General features: G+C 42.8%; 1 protein-coding gene across 2 annotated transcripts in view; it reads left to right on the forward strand.

The window, feature by feature from the left end:
• The window catches only part of LOC122454404 (chondroitin sulfate proteoglycan 4-like), a 39,622-nt gene that overhangs the window by 5,021 nt on the left and 15,275 nt on the right, over positions 1-19,326 (forward strand). The window contains exons 2-4 of one of the 2 annotated variants that reach the window (XM_043488868.1): positions 6,009-6,058; positions 11,588-12,058; positions 16,842-17,018. In XM_043488868.1, coding sequence (XP_043344803.1) covers positions 6,009-6,058; positions 11,588-12,058; positions 16,842-17,018 — 698 coding nt within the window. Of the gene's footprint in view, positions 1-6,008; positions 6,059-6,385; positions 9,954-11,587; positions 12,059-16,841; positions 17,019-19,326 lie in introns of both variants that reach the window. The other variant, XM_043488867.1, reaches the window with a different exon arrangement.

Below are 19,326 nucleotides of genomic sequence, written 5' to 3' on the forward strand. Positions count from 1 at the left end.
CCATCCTCACAGTGGCCTTGGGCCTACTACTCGCTTCTCCGCCACCCTCCCAACTATGTCAGCAACACATTTAGTACAGAGATGTGGAGCCAGGGACCTGTCCTACCCTCCCAGCCTAGTGAATACCTGGTCAGCTGCCCAGCCTATGGCTGTGGAGCAAATATCTATTCACTCATTGATTTTCTTTCTTAACTTACATGTTAGTGGACCTGACTCTTGTGGGAGAAACTTAGAACTTTCCCTATTGGGATTTGCTTTCAGTGAATAAAGGAGGTCGGGCCTCCTAGGGCATGTTAGATATTTGTGCTAATTTTTTTCACATTTATAAGTTTTCTTCTTTCTTAGAGTGCTGTGGATTAAGTTGTATGCATGTGAGCTAAATTGCTTCAGTCATATTAGATTCTGTGTGACTCTATGGACTGTAGCCTGCCAGATTCCTCTGTCTATGGGATTCTTCAGGGAAGAATACTGAAGTGGGTTGCCATGCCCTCCTCTAGGGGAGCTTCCTGACCGATCGAATCAGCGTCTCTTTCGTCTCCTGCATTGGCAGGCGGGTTCTTTACCACTAGCACCACCTGGGAAGCTAGTGCATAAAGTTAGTGATCTCTTGACTAAGTGCTCAACATCAGTTTGATAAAGTATGGGCCGTCAATACCATGGTGAAACACTGTCAAGGCTCTTATGGATGCATTGTGGGGTAAAATGTGGCTTTCCTATCCAAGTGAAGTTATTCCACTCAAATGATACAGCATGAGTAAGAGCTGTTTTATAACTTCAGCCCTTCTCTAAGGACTTCATCTTAGGAGTCTGTATAATGCAAATACTCTAGCAGAGAAGTTTGTTTTCATTGTTTTTTATTTTAATTTAAAAAATAAGTTTCTACACTTATGCCATATCATCTATAGAACATCTTGGAAGAAACACAGTACATAAAAAGGCATGACATAAAGTTACCAAAAATACTGTATTATGAAAAGACAATTCTAATTTCAGTGAAAGCAAACAGTTCTGAAATCTTTCTTTAAAATATTTTTCCTGGTTAATTTCCGTCCTATTCTTGTTTTGCCCTTGCATAGTCACCAGACTGATCTTTCTAAAACACAGAACAGATACGTCTTTTTCCAACTGAAAACCATAGTGCTTCCTTACTGTCTGCAGAATAAGGTTCAACCTTCTTGATATGGCTTGTAAGTTACCCACCCCTGTAAGTCGGGATCCAGGTGATCAGTCAGTTATTTGCTCCCTAAACGTTTATTGAGAATTTCCTGTCATATATACACAACAAAACAAAGGAAAACTAAAGCTCCCCTCCCAGGTTCCCTCACTTAATAGCTGGCTACTCAACCAGAAATCTGGACTGCCCCCTTGGCCTCTCCCTTCCCCTCTCCTGACAGTCCTACTTTTAAAATATCTCTTGAACCTGCCTACCTCTCCCCACTGTTTGCTTCCCCCCATCCCTACCATCCCCTTGAATTCATTCTCTGCATTTCAGCCAGAGTCCTCTTCTAAATTGCAGTCTGGTTATATCATGTCCCTGTGTGACCACTTTATGGTCCTCTTCAGATAGTCTAAACTCTTCAGCTTGGCCTCTAAGCCATCATTTACAGAGTGCCTAATGTGCCCCGCACTGCTGTGTGCACGGTGAAGCCGTGATCAAGATCAACAAAGGCTCCTGACCTCAGAGTCTTACCTTCTGTTTGGAGTGGTGTGGTGTTGGGACTGAATAATAACCCAGAAAACAAATAAAGAAGATAATCAGAGATTCAAGTAAGAGTCTTGAAGGGAGTAGCCAGGTACTGGGACTGGGTATCTACCTTTGCAAACATGCATGTGTGTGTGTGTGTGTGTGTGTGTGTGGGGCTGTGCGCATGCCCTTTAAACTGAAAGTTCAGGGAAGGCCTCAAATGGATGCAGTGGTATTTGCCCCCTAACCCCTCGTGCCTGTGCAGCTTCAATCCTGGCTGCCCACTCCTTATGCTGTGCTCAGCCACACTGGGCTTCTGGTTCCTTGCAGTCTCCTCTCTTCTATCTCTCCCCACTCTTTTTCTTTCCTCTTCCTTTCCTCCGCCCCTCACCAGCTCTTCCTAGAAGCCAGTGCCTTGCCTGAAACACTTTTCTTCCTTCTACCCTCCTTGACAAGGCCCAGTGCTTCTGTTGTGGTCTGCATTTCCTGGTTAATAATCAGGCAACTGTAATTGCTTGATATACAGTCTTTCTCAGTCACCACTGAATTCCTAGGACCAAGCAGTCTGTGTGGACAGAATATGCACATGGGATGGGATATTTACATCTGCCAGGGAGAGACCTTAATAGATTGCTCTTTCTCTCATACCCCACTGGGCTCAAGCCAAGCTTCTGTTCTAGCCCTTCCTATTATCACTTGGATACCCTCTTTTTTCTAAACAATTTTCTCCTGTGATAGATTGGGAGTTCCTTTGTCTTATTAATTCTCCAACCAACCCCTCATAGTACCTGGCACACAGTAAATGCCAAAAAACTTGAACATAAAACCAAAATCAGACAAAAATCCAGGAAGATAGAGTTTGAAAAAAGGAATGGAAGCCAATTCTAAATGGTAAAATGAATCACATAGTCACCTACCTGGGGAAAATTACAGAAACCTTCCACGCAAAGTACTTTACCTCATGGTAAAACTTTGGTTTCTATTCAGACATTTCACCATTTATTTAAGGACACAAAATCAGGAAGTTGCTCTGATTTTTTGGTTCAACTTGATTCGCTGCCCTCCTATAAAATACCCAAGTACAGCCTTCCCTTCACTGCAGGTAGAGATTGCCTTTCTTTTTCTAGAAACCAGTTTTACTTGTGCTTCTACTTGCTTTTTATTCTAATTTTGAGACACTTCCTAGGGACCACAAAAGTTAGGGTCGACTTGGAAGTATGTGGCTTCAGGCTGTCAAGCCAGAAGTTTTAAACCTGCTTCCTTGTTTTTCCCCTGAGGCAATGGAAATTTCTAGCCATCAGCTGAGACTGGGATTGATTCAGTGCCAGAGGTGAAACATGGGAAAATATAGGGATGTTGTTTATTAAGGTTACTTAGTCATTCTCAGCAGTAGATTTTATGATTTAGAAAACATTTCCTGGTTTTGAAAACTTAACAATACACCCTCTAAGTCTGTCAAAAATTGGAATGGGAGGTTTCAGTAATGGGAGAGCCAGAAGGATAAGCTAGTGGATTTGTAATTGCTTCTTTCAACTTTATGACTGTGATCCTATGTTCTAGTTTTATTGAATTTAATTATTAATGAATGTTTTTAATGAGGAAAAAGGATGCTTCTGCGTATCTGAGGAAGTCTGAAAGAGATCATGTTCATCTCTGTATCAACTTTGTACCTTGGCGAAAAAAAAAAAAACCCTGGCGTGGTGATTGGTTATGCTTAGGTTTTGTCAGTTCAGTTCAGTTCAGTCGCTCAGTCGTGTCCGACTCTTTGCGACCCCATGAATCGCAGCACGCCAGGCCTCCCTGTCCATCACCAACTCCCGGAGTTTACTCAAACTCACATCCATCGAGTCGGTGATGCCGACTTTTTTTTGTCAGCTCTGCTTCAAATTAACTTTGACTTTACCTAAGTCCATAAGCTTCTTTAGGCCTGACTTGACTCAACTATAAAATGAAGGTTTATTGGTTACTTCAGTGTGGTTGAGTAAATGATTGCCTGCTACCTACCTAGCTTGGATTGGGTTCCCTAGAGAGAGAGGCTTAGGAAAGGATTCTTGTGGGAGTGAATAATTGAGTGAGTGCTACCAGGAGAGAACTTTAAGGAAGTGATGAAATCAGGAGAGGGCAGGGAAAGAAACCAAACAAAGATGTGGTCTCATCTCAGCTCTGGAATATGGAGAACAAAACACCTCTTTCAGTCATTGGCTAGAGGTTGCCCTCCAGGACAGAGGGTATGATTTTACTGAAATTTCTGGATAACAGAGTTCATCAGCTGGGGGATGGATGTACCAACCTGTTAAAAGAGATCTAAATAGGGTACCAAAAATCTATTATACCACATGGGTGCCAGGTACTGTGCTAGGTATTGGAGAGAGGAAGGCAAAAAAGAGGTAATCCCTCGTCATAGGAAACTCATGGACTGGTGCAGGAGATAGATGAATAAACAAGTAATTTTAATCCCCCAGGCAAATGCTAGGATAAAGAAATGCACAATGTTGTAGGAACAAAGAGGAGAAGCAGGCATTGCAGCCTGGGTTACTCAGGAAGCCCATCTGGCCAGGCCAATTGCTACTACCTATCAGTCTTTATTCTAACCTCAAGCCACTTCTGGCTCCATTTAAACCAAATGATTAGATATACTACCCATAGTTTTACCTTGGGAGGAATTTTCCCTCACTGGTGGTTTCATGGCCATGCCTAAGAGCAGCTGTAGTGTAGTTGGAGTCCATTTCCAGTCTGCATGCACATGATGATGTTGACTCAGCCGTGAACCAGGCTTAGGTGTTTTGTCCTTCCATCAGCTGGCAATAAGGGGTTTCTCCCTTATTAGGCAACCAGACGCACAAGCTGAGGAAAAGGTGCTGACACAAGAAAGGTGATGACATGAAGCTCCAGGCCACCATGTCATGTAGCTTGCTCATGATTTCTGGTCCTGTCCATGCTCAATTCTGGATGTACCACTTCTGTCCCTTGAATCTCTGCTTCCACCATCCATCTGTCATGGCAATTCTGTCATGTGTGTCTCAGACTGGGTCATTGCACTTTTTGTGCTTCTAAGATCTACCTTAGCTGTGAGTTTGCATCATTTACAGTTGTCTGTGCCAGCAGGTTGCATCCTGCATCCCTGGGGATGTGCCCCCAAAAGTATTATTAACTCCCCCTATTTAACTTTATGTTCCTGCCCCCTTGATTATGTACCCTTGGTCCCATGTGCATTTCCCGGCTGCTGGTACTACCCTCTGGATAGATCCTGCAGCTCCTGTAGGGTCTAGTCCATGCCTCCCTATAGGTTATGTTGTGACTTAGGCTTTGTTTTGGGTCTAGTGGTCAGGAGGAGAGATGGGGGCATGTCTTCAGGGGTTACATGTTATTTGTGGGGAGAGGTTTCTGCATCCTCTTTCAGTAAAGGGAGGATCACTTTAATCAGGGAATGGGTCTTTTCTTCAGGATCAGAGTGTTCAGAGGGATCTAGGGACACAGGGTATTTGAGCATCAATCCAGATGTCCCCATCCCATAAGTCAAGTTTCCATTCTTTCCCAAACAAGACCTTGGACTTGTCAGAGGCAGCCTGACATGATTGGAACTTGAACTTTGTTTGAAGCTGACAATGCCATTTCCTGGGTGAGAGTCTCAACTTCCCCTGCCCACCTGCTGTAGGAGATGAGAAAGACTTTATATGCTATGAGGGAAGTCCTTTGGCTTTCACACCTGCCTTGTAATTGTCAGCTAATCTATCCTAGTTTTTCCTTATCTTTTCCAAAGTTTCATTCAAACTTATGGATGGATATCCAATTCCATTGTTCTCATTGCTACTACTTGCCCTATATTTCTCATAGGTTGATATTTCAGAGCTGGCTAATGTGTTCCCTTTCACTATAAAACCAGTTCACCATCAGCGACTTAGGATCAGCCCCATTAGAAGGGAAAGAAGCAGAATTGGGTAGCTAGAGAAGCAGATTTGCAATTCAGTTTCAGTAGAAGCCTCAGCCCTCTTGAGAGTTCTGAAGAGGGACTGACCCATCAGAAGTGTCCTGAGTTGGAGCAAGAGAACACAGCATTTATACCCCCACGACAGATCTGTGGGCTACCCCAGGAAGCAGGTGTGGCCTTGGGTAAGGCAGCTGTCTTCAGCAGGTCTCTCCTGCAGGGAGATGACAATATAAGTGTAACAGTCGCCGTGTAATAAGTTTACTAACTTCTTTTTTCCTACAGCATCTTTTTATGGTGAAAGCTACATGGGGCTCAATATCATAGAAGTTTCCTCTGAGCTATCTCTTCAGTTAAAATTTCAAACCAGCAAACCACAGGGATTACTTTTTCTTGCAGCTGGGGTAAATGACTACTGTATAATAGAACTTCTATCAGGAAACTTACGGGTAAGATTTTTTAAAATCTTTAAAAATGTACAGTGATTCAATTACTGGAGGGAAAAACAGTGAGAGAAAGAGAACAAAACACTTGATTATTGTTATTTCACTAGAATAAAATCAGATGCCACATGTAAGGGTTGAGATCTTCCCCAATTTTACGAGCATGTCTGAAATATTCCAACTCAGAAAATTTCAATTTCAATATGTTGTTCATAAGTGTGGGAAGGGGTTTCCATGTCCGGGTTTCTCTTTCTTTCTTTTTGTGAATGGCCATATTTTCTCAATAAAACACTAGGAGATGAGATTGCTTAATTGTGATTCTTTGTCTTTCAGGTGAGAGTGAATCTGGGGACAGGTGAACTAACTAGTGCTTCTTTCTGAGCAAAGACTTCGTGTGGATGACTTGGCTTGGCATTTAGTGGAGTTGTACTGTGTTAAGGATCATGTCTCTGTGGTTATTGGCAAACATTATGAGATGACGGGCCAGATCACTGGTGGGATGCACGATTTGCACTTTCAGCATGGAATCCACATAGCAGGCCGCAGTGGACTTGATGTCTCATATCTCGATGGACAGCCCCCTAATTTCCGTGGCTGTATGGAGGATGTGGTGTTTAACCAGAGGGAGATCCTTTCCTCTCTTAGATCTTACCCTGGTTTTAAGAAAGTTTATGAGGTGTCACTAGGATGCAGTGATGAATTTTTTGCAGGGGAGGATGAAGCCATCAATTTCTTTAGCTCCAGATCCTATGTCACCTTCCCATAGTGGAAGGTCCAAGGGGACGGGCTGTTGGAATTTGCTTTGCAGACTGGAACTCAACAAGCCTTGCTTTTATTTCAGTCAGGTAGGGAAGGAGATTTTGTCGCTTTGGAAATAGTTAAAGGTTTTTTGAAGGCTCATGTAGGAAGGAATAGGAGTGATACTCAGCTCTCTTCTTTTAGATTAGTTAGTGACAACCAGTGGCACGATATTCAACTCAGATTTACTGAAAGATACCTGGGCCTGATGGTGGATGAACAAACCGTAAGGACAAACCTGCCTCTGCAGAGCAAACTGTTTGTATCTGCGGGCCCCCTCTTCATGGGAGGTCTTGATAGACACAAGAGAGAAGAACTTAAGAGGTTAGGACTTGCCTCTGTGCCTGGGAAATCTGCTGGAGGAATCTCTTTTAACGGGTGCTTAAGAGGCTTGGAAGCCAACTCAGAAAAGAGAGCATTAAAGGATGCCTTTGTTTCCAAAGATATATCTGCTGGGTGTAAAATGAAGGGCAGTGATAATGAAAGTCCTTCTGCAACAACCATGGAGAAACTGCTGCTGGCAGAAGTTCCCCTTTCCACTGCTGACTCTGAGGTAGGCAAGCCTAATCTTCAAGATGTGAGTAGCTGTTTCTTGGTCCTGAATAACTTGGAGGTCCAAGAAGGTGGACAAGCCTTACTGGAACAAAGGCATATGAAGGTGGATGTGGAGCTAAAGGATTTGGGTATCCATCAGTCTCAGATACTCTTTAAAATAAAGGAGATGCCTGTTCATGGGTTCCTTTGATTAGATGTTTCCCCCGAGCAAGGACTGGAGAAAGTTTTCACTCTGTTGGATTTGGAGCAAGGGAACGTTTGGTATGTCCATGACAGTTCAGAAGAACCTAGGGATTATTTCACATTTTCACTCTCTTCCAACAGCAAGAGGGAAGTGCCACTATATCTGCAAGGACATGTTTCTTATGTGTTTAACATTGTTGTCATTCCAGTAAATGATCCCCCAAACCTTAAGCTCCCTGAAGGAAACTTGCTTCTCGTGTTTGAGAATTCTAAGAAATGACTGACTCCAAATATCATACATATTTCAAACCCAGATACAGATTCCCTGAGTCTTAGTGTCTCAGTGCTTGGCAACTTTAATTCAGATGCTGGGTTTTTAGAAAATATCAATGATCCTGGGAGAGCCATTAATGGTTTCTCATATGGGGATTTAAGAGATGGCAACATTTTCTATGTGCACAGAGCCATCCAAACTCCCGGATCCTTCTGAGAGCAAATGATGGAGAGCTGGTTAGCAGTACAGTGGTGTTGCGGGTCATGGCTATTCCTTGGGACTTGGCAGTGGCCAATCGGACCGGTGTGGCCGTGCAGCAGGGTAGCTCAGTCCTGATTACGCAGAGCAACTTGTCAGTGGAGGTTAATGGTGAACGCCCTGAGGTGGACACCCGTTATGTTATCACTTATCCACCTCGCTTTGGCCAAATTCAGCAACAAGGGCCAAGTGGTGAGTGGGAACAAATCAGTACCTTTTCTCAGCATTCTGTTGATCAGAGTCAGATTCGGTACTGTACTACATTCAAAGATTTGCAACTAGAAAATGTTACGGATCACTTTAAATTTAAAGTTGACATAGAAGGAAAAAGCAGCAAAGAGCTGGTGTTTCCTATTACGATACAGTGGCTGAAGTTTACCCTTCTGAAAAATGTTGCCCTTGAGATCAGTAAAAAAACAGGCACGTATTGAATTCTGATCACTTACAGGCCGTGACAGAGGGGGTGGAAGTAGCTGAGGGGGAACTGCATTTTAAGTTACTGACCTCACCTAAGAAAGGAAAATTGCTACTTGGCACAGAAGTTCTACAGACAAACTCGGTCTTCAGCCAACAAAACATTACAGACAGTAAGATAAGTTATGAACCACAAGAGAGGCCCAGGGAACATTCACAAGATATTTTCAGGTTCTTGATGGTTGCAAAACACATAGAATCAAAAGATTATACTTTCAGAATCAACTTTAAAGCAGAGAGGAGGCATATTATTTTAACAAATAGAGGATTACTTGTAAAAGAAGGAGAAGGGAAATTAATCACAAAGTCGGAATTATTTGCTCAAATCTTGGACAAGAGGACTTTCCAATATACAGTCACCAAGAGTCGGCAGCACGGGAAGCTGAAACTGATTCGCTCTTCAGATTCTCCTGGAAATCAGGACAACATCACCGCCTTCACAGATCAAGACATCCTGGGTGAGCGGCTGATATATGAGCACGATGACTCTGAGACCCAGAGTGATGAATTCCTCCTTGTGGCCTCCACCGCAGGACCAGACCAAGAGGGAGCATTCAGGGATCTTGACATGGAGCATCTGTTTACAGAAATCAGTCACCATTTCTGTGGAGTTAAAGAATGACCAGAAACCAGTGCGCATGGTGGATAAGGTCTTTCAGGTTGTGCAGAACGGCCAGCGCTGTTGACCCTCTCAGATCTCTGCTACCATGACCCTGACTCAGATTTTGACGACGGGCAGTTGCTCTACATCCGGCGGGGCATCCCGAATGGGGACTTGGTGCAAGCCAGTGACCCAACTCAGGAACTCTACTGGTTCAGGCAAGAGGACCTGTGGGAAGGACGCGTGCTCTTCAGGCACCGGGGTGCAGACTCGGCCTGTTTTGTGTTGTTCGTGACGGACGGTGTCCACTCACGTCATCCCTCCTCGAGGTCAGCGTGTCAGACCCCTATGTCCGTGTAGTCAACAACACGGGGCTGCTCGTGCAGAGAGGAAAGGACAGCAGCCTCATGACAGCCAACCTCAGTGTCACCACCAACCAAGATGTCAGAACAGACCACGAGGTCCAATTCCACATCGTGCAGCCCGCAAAGCGTGGCAGCGTGCTGGTCAACAGCTCAGCATCTGGCTCATTTTCCATACATGACTTGAAGCAAGGGCCTGTGATTTACAGGCATGACGGCAGTGGCAGCTTCGATATGTTCAACCTAACAGTGCGAGTTAAAGATACACATTTATATGTGGGAGTCTACATGCAGGTGGACTCAGAAAGCCACCAGCATCACACGCGGATTCTGCACAGTAAGACCCTTGTGGTTGAAGAAGGAAAACCAGTAAAACTGAGTAGAGAAAGGCTCCAGGTAGGTGGGGGTCCCAGCTACCAGCATTCTCCCCCTCTGGAACCGCAGGGACAAGTGATCTCTTTGTTTGCTTCTGAGAGCTGATTTATGCTCATTTCTCTCCTGGTATTTGGAATGACTTTTTAAAAATGCAGATGCCGTTGAAAAGAAAAGCCAGAAGGTTCCATGATTTTGATACTGCTAATTGTTCTATAGTCGGAAATGGAACATAAAGAATCCTAAAATCCCTTCATTTTAAAGCTGTGTGCACAAGATTACACAAGTATGCATATATGTTTATAATGTAGAATAACCTGCGAAGGAGGAGGGAATGTATATATTACAGTCAATGAAGAGGTCATTACTTTTTTCATCTTTCATGGCAACACTGCCAATATTTCATTTGATCTGAGTTACATTTGTAATGTGGTGAAGCAGGGTATAAAAGTGTAATTTAACAGACATAAAAAGGATTCCTAAAACAGATGAGGATACTATATTGCACAGTTTATTTCTTTAGCTCTGAATGTGGCCTTGTGTAGTTTCTTGAAATTGGTGGATAAATTGGCCCAGACCCGGGGAATGCCAAGGGTGAGCCTTCACACCAGAAGCCTCCTGGTTTCCTGAGGCCCCGACTTGAGAGCTTCTAGCAGCACAGCCCTACTGATCAGAGTTAGGTGAGAGTGAGTAATCTGTGCAGGGTACGTAAACTGATTTATGACAGTTGGCCACAAATGCAAGCTATTCTGAATCTACCCTCAGGACTGCAAACAAGTTTGCCTGCTTGCTAAATACAGCCAATAACATCAAGTAGAAGTGAATTTGGACTTCTCTGGTGGGTCAGTGGTAAAGAATCTGCCTGCAGTATAGAAGACCTGGGTTTGATCCCTGGGTCGGGAAGATCCCCTGGAGGAGGGCATGGCAACCCACTCCAATATTCTTTCCTGGAGAATCCCATGGACAGAGGAGCCTGGTGGCTACAGTCAATGGGGTTGCAAAGAGTCAGACACGACTGAGCGACTGAACAGCAGCAGCAGCAGAAATGAATTCAAGTCAGAGCAATTTACTGAATAATGAGTTTTGACCAAGAGAATATGGAGCCCCCCCCCCAGCTTTTTTCTCAATTATTTTTCAGGATCTTAGAGAATTTAAGTTTCACCACAAGGGGGTGTACACAGTTCATGGACTATAAATCTATCACAGAAAGTTTTGAGATGAATTTTGCTGAATCAGTAAATTAAATGTATATTCAAAATGCTGAGCTAGTTTAAAAATAGACTTTCCTTTAAAGCCTTGCAATTTTAGTGCTTTAACTGCTACTTCTTCTACCATCTTTTATTCCTTCTCTAGATACCATTTTATTTCTTTCAGCTCTATTTTCTGAGTCCTAGGTTTCTTGCCACTGTGAATGATATCTTGATAATACATTAGTAACTGTTCAAATGTTGCTTTGTCTTTGTGATCAAGACTAAAATTCGAAATATTAGCATGGTTACCAGAACAGACCCAGGCTTAAATTGTGTCTTAACCTGGATTGTAACTTAAGCCATTTGTGAACATTAATAGAAAAAAAATTTGGTTCATCAAGGGTCTTGACTCTTCCGTAGATTAATGTTTTTCTTTTTGTGTCTCTGTGTTGTTAATGTGCACTCAAGGCTGTGCATGAAGACCTTGTTCCTTCAGAGGCAGTGTTCATTGTTAGAACTCCGCCAGTGCATGGATACCTTCGAAGGTCTTTACCGGACGAGGGTAGTGCGGGTGCAGAGGAGAAGTTCCCTTTGATGTTTACGCAGCAGGATGTTGATGATGGTTACATTCATTATGTACAGACAATGCCTGACCAACAACAGGACCGTTTTATACTGGATGTTATGAGTGGCTTCCAAGCTGTGAGCAGACTTGAAATCCTGGTGGATGTTGTCCCTAAACAGATTCCTCTGGCAGTACAAAATTTCACAGTCCAGGAAGGTGGCTCCAAGGCACTTCCAGAAGACTATTTCAAAATTCCAGGCAAGCATTTTGAGGGACTTGACTGTGAATTTGTTCTACTCAAACCACCAAAACATGGTTATGTTGAAAATTCTCATTTTCCAAGAGTAAAGCTGATGAAATTTACCAGGAAACAGGTAATAACTCTCAGTTAATATATTTGGATTTGGATATGTTGGATAAGAAAAAAATTGGCTATTTATCACTTGGATTCTTGGACTTTGGGAAGTGATGGGGCCTTAGTAGATATCTGGTCCAACCTCCCAGCAGATGGAGAAGCCCTTCCAGGATAACCCTTTACAAAAGGTCATCTAGTCATTGCTTAAATATCCTCAGTGGGTTTTTAGAGTGTTATTATTGTGATAGTTTGCTTTCTTACAATGAATAAAAGAATGATTTCCATACTTAAAAAAAATATTGCAAAGTATCTTTCAGATCCCCATTATTTCCTTTATAAGCTCCTAGGAACACACTGTCTTCAGGATGGAAACCATGAACAGCTATGTAGCATCTTTGGATATCTTTGTCCAGTTAGCTAAGAACGCATGTTGCTGCTTCATTTTGCTTCTAAGGATTTCACCTCATCAAGTGACTTGAATCCATTTACTAAAAACTTATTCTGTTCAAGTTACTATGTAAGGCTTCCATGACAAGTAGACATATTTTTTTGACTGCAAGAATTGCTGTGGGGGAGTTAGGCACATGAACTTTAATATAAGCTATACTCTTCTTGTCTTTCATGTAGCACTTTAACAGTGATATTGTGGGTGTGCAGAATGGTCACATTTGACTCTAATTGAAGGCTTCTCGGAGGGAATAAAGTTTAAGCTAGACTTTTAGGATAGAGTGAAAGGGCAGGGAGATAATAGGGGTGAAGAGAGAAAGCAAAGAAATGCAAGCAAAAGGGGACTATATGTCAGTGGTGTGAAGGCATTGAAGTGAATGGTGTTCTAGGGGCCAAGGAATAGTTCACGAGGTTCCCAGATGGACAGAGTGTGCTGGAGGGTGCTTAGGGGCCAACTTTGGAGAGCCCTGAGGCACATGTCAAGAGGGTTAGACTCTATCAGGTGGTATTCAGAGCCACGGGGAGAAGTGGAGAGTGCTGAGGGTGGAAAAGACCTTGGAGCTCGGTGCCTCTCAACTGGGGATCCAGGGGAGGTGATTTCTTCCGTGACTCCATGCAGCCATCTCTTAATCATAGCTTCCTTCCCAAAGGCTGGACAAACCACATAAGATAACCACCTGCTCTCATGTGAATGGAATTTAATTCTATTCACCCCATGTACTCTGGGTGAGAGACTGAGCCCTAAATTTTGGTTCTGTCTTAACCGATTCTTTATCGTCTGTGCTTTGTATTATGAGAAGTGTGTATTTAAGCATGGTTGGTTGAAATATGCATCAAGTGTGTGTGTTCCCTACAGTATCCATGTTGTTGTGTAGCCTTGTTCACAGTCAAGACTATATGTTCCTGATCTTCAGGTGACCCTGTTGACTTAAAAAATAGTCACAATCTAAAAGTTGAGAGTTGTGTTTTATTTGGTGGAAATTTTTAGGGCTTCAGGCCCAGGAGACAGCATCTCAAGTGACCCTGAGAGAATTGCTCCAAGAAGGTGGGGGGAGAAATCAGGTTATATAGAAGTTTGCAACAAAGAGCAGGTAGTCTGAACATCAAAAGATTATTGTCAATGAAATAAAACCAGATTAACAAAGCCAAAGAATTTAGCACTTTTCTATTTATGAGACGATGAAAGAGTCTGGGCTCACTTGAATCATTCCTTTCACATGCACCTCAACTAGCTGGGGCCAGTATCCTGTTTTCATATCCTGAGCTGCTCAGAGCTCACTGTAGGGAGTGGCTACAGCCTAATGGCTGCCAGGTTGTGGGTATTCTTCTCCTTCCTGAGTGCCCATAAGGCTCAGGAATTCACATTTGGAGAACCAGAACATCACTGTGACATCCTTTGTTTACTGATGTGACTGGAAATCCTCCATTTCTCAAGACCTTTACAATTTCTCTTCTTTGATGACTTCTGAGGTCCCTGGGGTTTGACACATGGTCATTTTCACTTATGGTGACACCTAACAACTTGTGGCTATAACCTTCAGTGACTCAAAGAAGGAGAGGTCTTGGCCATTTTTGCCCTTCATTCATTCAATGAATAGTTCTTGAGTGTTCATTATGTGTCAGGTGTGCTAGTTCTAAGTATTGAGTGTAAAGCAGTGAATTAACCCAGCAACAAACCCTGCCCTTATGGATTTTTTTTTTTTCCTGGGGGGGAAAGAAAGAGACAGAGAGAGAATAAATGAAATAAATAAGTAAATTTATATAAATAAAATAGATGAATGAAGATTAGTGCTATGGAGAAAAATAGAACAGGAAAGAGAGATAGGAAGTGCTGGGAACATCAGTGATGTTTGTGTGTCTGGGTGTGCTGATGCTCAGCTTCAAATACAGTGGTTGGGGGCCCAAGGCAGCCTTGAGCAGACACCTGGAGGACGTGATAGAGAGTGAGCTTGGTGGATATGGAGGAAGAGCATTCAGGCAGAGGGAAGAGCAAGCAAACAGCTCTGTGAGGGGAGCAGGAGGAGCTCAGCGTGTGGAGCTTCCCACAAGGGTGAGGGGCCGTAGGTGAGGTTAGGGAGGTCCAGTATGGGAGGGCTTTTGACTTCACCTTTGACCCCTAGTGAGATTCAGAACAATGAGGGAGGGAGAATGTGATTTATTTTTGTTATTTTTTTGTTGATTTATTTTTGTTATTTATTTGTTGTTATTTTTCTGTGTGCTCAGTCACGTCTGATTCTTTGTGACTCCATGGACTGTAGCCCGTCAGGTTCCTCTGTTCACAGAACTTTCCAGGCAAGAATACTGGAGTGGGTTGCCATTTCCTACTCCAGAGGGTCTTCCCAACCCAGGGATCAAAACAGGGGTCGCGTCTCTTATGTCTCCTGCAATGGCAGGTGGATTATTTACCACTGAGCCCCCTGGAAAGCCTGCTGCAAACAGAAGGGGGGAACTTAATATTCCCTGAACATGACTGGTGATGGCGGACCAAACACTTTTTAACCTTTTAAGATTTTCTACAAGTTTATTAAGTACCTAAAGGTCAGCAGATGTTTTTCTAGCATTAGAGCTAGGAACAGATACATTCCCACCAAACCTTCCTTGCCTTTAGATTAATACCTACTAACTGGCATTTTGGGCTTCCCAGCTGGCTCAGCTGGTAAAGAACCCACCTGCCAACGCAGGAAGTGTAAGAGCTGCGAGTTTGATCTCTGGGTTGGGAAGATCCCCTGGAGGAGAGCATGACAACCCACTGCAGTATTCTTTCCTGGAGAATCCCCATGGACAGAGGAACCTTCAGGCTATAGTCCAAGGGGTCAAGAAGAGTTGGACACGACTGAGGTGACTTAGCATATGCACATGCACACTGACATTTTAAATGGTAATTTGAGAGAGTATTACTCCATTGAGGAAATGATGTATTTCTACAGGAAGGATACAGAGAAGGGATGTCTATTTAAATGCTATCTTCCTAAAGCATATTAGGTTAGAATTTCTCCTGCCCTCTGATGCCCATCTTCCTCATTTTTAAAAAATAGCTTAAAATAGTATGTTCCAGAAATATGTGGTCAGGCCTATGGTCTGGAATACTCTTCCCAGGGAACTCCAAAGAAACTTTCATGCACCTGTGTTCAAGTGGTTACAACTTTCCCTTGAGACAGTTGGTGAACTTTTCAACTCTTGTCAGAGACACCTCTGAGAGATCAAAAGTCTTTGCTCAAAGGAAGTGCGCCATAGAACTGGACAAAGTTGAACTGTTAAGAATGTTGGCTGTATTTTATCAAAACAAACACAACCCCAGAGACTTTTTGGAAGTTCAACTACTCCTGTTGGGCTTTGGAAGTTCTCTGCTGTTGTATTTTTGGGTCACAGGTTCAGTGAAGCCAAGTTCCCTTCTACCTTTAAAATTCTTCTGGTGTCTGGTTTTGATCCATGCTTCCATCAGAGTCTTAAAGACATGAAAAGCATTCTGATGAAATCTGTGGGTATCGCAAATCCAAGAAGAATAACTAATTTACTGGACAACCGTTTCAGAATGAAAATTAGAAAGATGAAATCAACCAGGGATAAAAGTAAACATTTGCATTTTGGTTATTACAGTGAGAGAAATCTGGCTTGATAAAATAATTTATTTCCAATATATTTCATTATACTCTGTCCTCAGGAGCTTTATGGTAGCTGTTAAGAGAGGCACCAAAAAATTATTGTATTCTGCAGGAGGAGGAGGAAGCAGGTGTAACCTCACATACAAAGAGCAGTTAAGGGAATAATGCATACTTAGCTCAGAAAAGAGAAGTTTGGGGAAACTTAAAGAGTCTGACTGAGCAGGCATGCATGCACACAATAGTTTCACTGGTCCATGTGTCCCCAAAGAGCAGAAATCCAACCAGTGGGTGGAAACTTCAGAGCCTAAGCCCAATATTCTGAATTGTCCAACTTTCTGAATTGTCTATAACTTCAAAAATTAGTCTCTCTAAATACACAAGCAGAGTCTGAATTTTAATGGCTGATCCATTGGAAGAAAAGAAAGATTATGTCGCCTACAACCCATTTTAGTGTTTGAAATAGCCTTTGAACTCAGGCCTTGTGATAACCAGACCAGCATTTTCTTTATTACCCCATGTTGCTCAATCACTCTGTTCATTCTTAAACTTAATTTTGGGATACTGCACTACTTCATCACAATTATGCCATCCATTAGAATTTGCACTCTGATTGTCAGAATCAAATTTTATGGGATGAACACATGCTTCTGTGTTTTAAAGAGATATAAAATATCAGGATTTCTCTTAGAGCGTTTTTGTCATATTTTAAAATTACATATCCCGTAGTTTGGTGATTTGTTTTTTTGGTTACAGGTAGAAAATGAATTGATTTCCTATGTGCATGATGGTAGCGAAGAGCTTCTTGACAGTTTCACCATCTTTGCAAATAGCTCAGAGCTTGGAAAACAGAGTTTGCCCCAAACTCTTTTTGTGACCATTGAGTCAGTAAACGATGAGGCTCCAGTAATAACAGCCAATAAAATCCTCCAGGTAAGTGCTCCGTGCTTTTGGATTTATCATAATAATGCAGAGCTACCCACTTGATTTTCTTTTGTATTCTTTCTAATGTTAATAAGATATATGACTATGTATGTATAGTTGACATATTCCAGCTGGTTTTAAATAAATGTTAGTCATTACCAAGACATTATGTTGGTTTTGGCTTGTGCTGTTCTAAACCAGTCATCTAAAATGTTATTTTCTAAGTGACAAAGGATCTAGTCCACCAAGCTACAACTTGGTGCGACATAACCATTGCTATCCAGCTGGTAGTTGACACAAAGAGAAAAAGGATCTTTGGAGAGTGGTGTCCTGGCAGGTGACAGAGAGGGGCAGGAAGAAAGCAAGGGGAACAACAAAGAAATAAGGAACAAGAAGCCTTTGACCTTGATTTAAAAGACACTCCAGCACCAGTTGGATGATTATGCCAGCATACCCAGGAGCCCACCAAGGGCTAATCTAAATAGAAAATTTTACATTGTTAAAAATCACTGGAGCTTTTATGTTTTTATTTGCTCACAATAATTGGATCTGGGAATAGGCTTTTTAGTGCTTTTAATTCTATTACAGCTTGTTCGTTATGCAGCCTCTACATTTTAAGGGAAAAATTGATGATGGTGTTTTTAGATCTTTGGAATCCATTCCTTTATCTTTTAGTTGACTTCCCAGTCATTGCCCAGGTACCTGGGGATAGTGTGTTCCAACTGGTCAACCGTGTGGGCCTCCCTGCCCCGCCCCCCCCCTCCCCCGCCACCGCTCTGTTTTCAGCTTCCTTTCTCCCTTTCTCCACACTTCCTATTTTAGTACCTGTTGACCCACTCTCAGCAAAGTGATCTGAGAAGTAGGCTGTGGGCTAGTGTGATGAACGGGAGGAGTCAATCATTATTAAACACAGTTATAAAAGTTTACATTTATTACTGAGCAGAGTACTGTACATCTTCCATGCTGGTGTCATTTTCACAGCCCTACAAAGGAACTGCTGTGATTAATACCCTTGTTATAGATGGGAGTGCTGAGGCCCTGAGCAGTCTCAAGGGAAGGTGTGGACTTGAAGCCAAGTGTGCCCAAGCCTGGCTGTCTCACCACTGTGCTCTGCCACTTCCCCTCTTACCCATGACTGACTCAAGCTCTCCCAGTGTGTCTGTGTGATCAAGGGCTGTTTTATTAGTGAAGAAAAGTCTCCAGAGTTTTTCTTCCTCTTGCTCCTACTAAAGTGGGCTTACAGGAATAGGTCCGAAGCAGGCGTATTGACACCTCCGTGTGCTCAGGAACCTCGGCAGAGGATCTGAGCACTTTGCTGAGTGATGCCAACTGCGGGGTGAGAAAGATCCAGGGGAGGGACTGAGGCTCTAGAAAGAGAAGAGCTAGAGTTGCCTGAGAGAGAGAAGGACCAAGGAATTAGGTAATGAACTCTCAGGCTTCCTTATGGAAGGGAACCGAAGCCCCGCTATGGGCTTGGCGTTCAGTTCTGAGGTACCGTCAATTTGTAAGAGGCACTATCAACTTAATAATAGCTTTACTATATTTAAATGTACTTGTCAATTTAAGATGTTCAGAACATTAAATTGTGAGGAGAAAAAAGTGTGCCCTAGACTTTGTCTTTTCTTAAAATTAGGAAAATATAGTCTGCCAGGAACCTTGCTTGCTCAAGTAGTTTGCCCAGACCTCTTGCCCCATCCCGGATTCCAGTGTGTTTCTCAATAGAAAAAAATAATAGTAGCTGGGGGCAGGGGCCATTGCCTTTATTCCTGCCTTTCCCCCTTGATAGCCTGGATCCAGGCCAGGAAAGATGCAACTTCCCAGTTTCGAGTTGCGTAGTCATTTGACACTGGCTCTTTCTGAAGTTATTTTTTATTTATCTAGTAAGAAACTCATTTCTTCTGTGAAAGTTCTGGATTAAAGTTAGGAGACCAGAGTTAAAGGCTTGTAAACTGCCCAATTTAAACAAAATTTCCCTGGGCCTCAGCTGAGCTTTCAAAGAATTGATGCTTTCAAACTGTGGTGCTGGAGAAGACTCTTGAGAGTCCCTTAGACAGCAAGGAGATCAAACCAGTCAATCCTAAAGGAAATCAACCCTGAATATTCATAGGAAGGACTGATGCTGAAATTCCAATACTTTGGCCACCTGATGTGAAGAGCCGACTCATTGGAAAAGACCCCGATGCTGGGAAAGATAGAAGGCAAAAGAAGAAGGGGTCAGCAGAGAATGAGATGGTTAGATAGCATCACCGACTCAATGGACAGGAATTTAAGCAAACTCTGGGAAACAGAGAAGGACAGAGGAGCCTGGTGTGCAGCA

The sequence above is a fragment of the Cervus canadensis genome, chromosome 16, assembly GCF_019320065.1.
Source record: "Cervus canadensis isolate Bull #8, Minnesota chromosome 16, ASM1932006v1, whole genome shotgun sequence".
Lineage (NCBI taxonomy): Eukaryota > Metazoa > Chordata > Mammalia > Artiodactyla > Cervidae > Cervus > Cervus canadensis.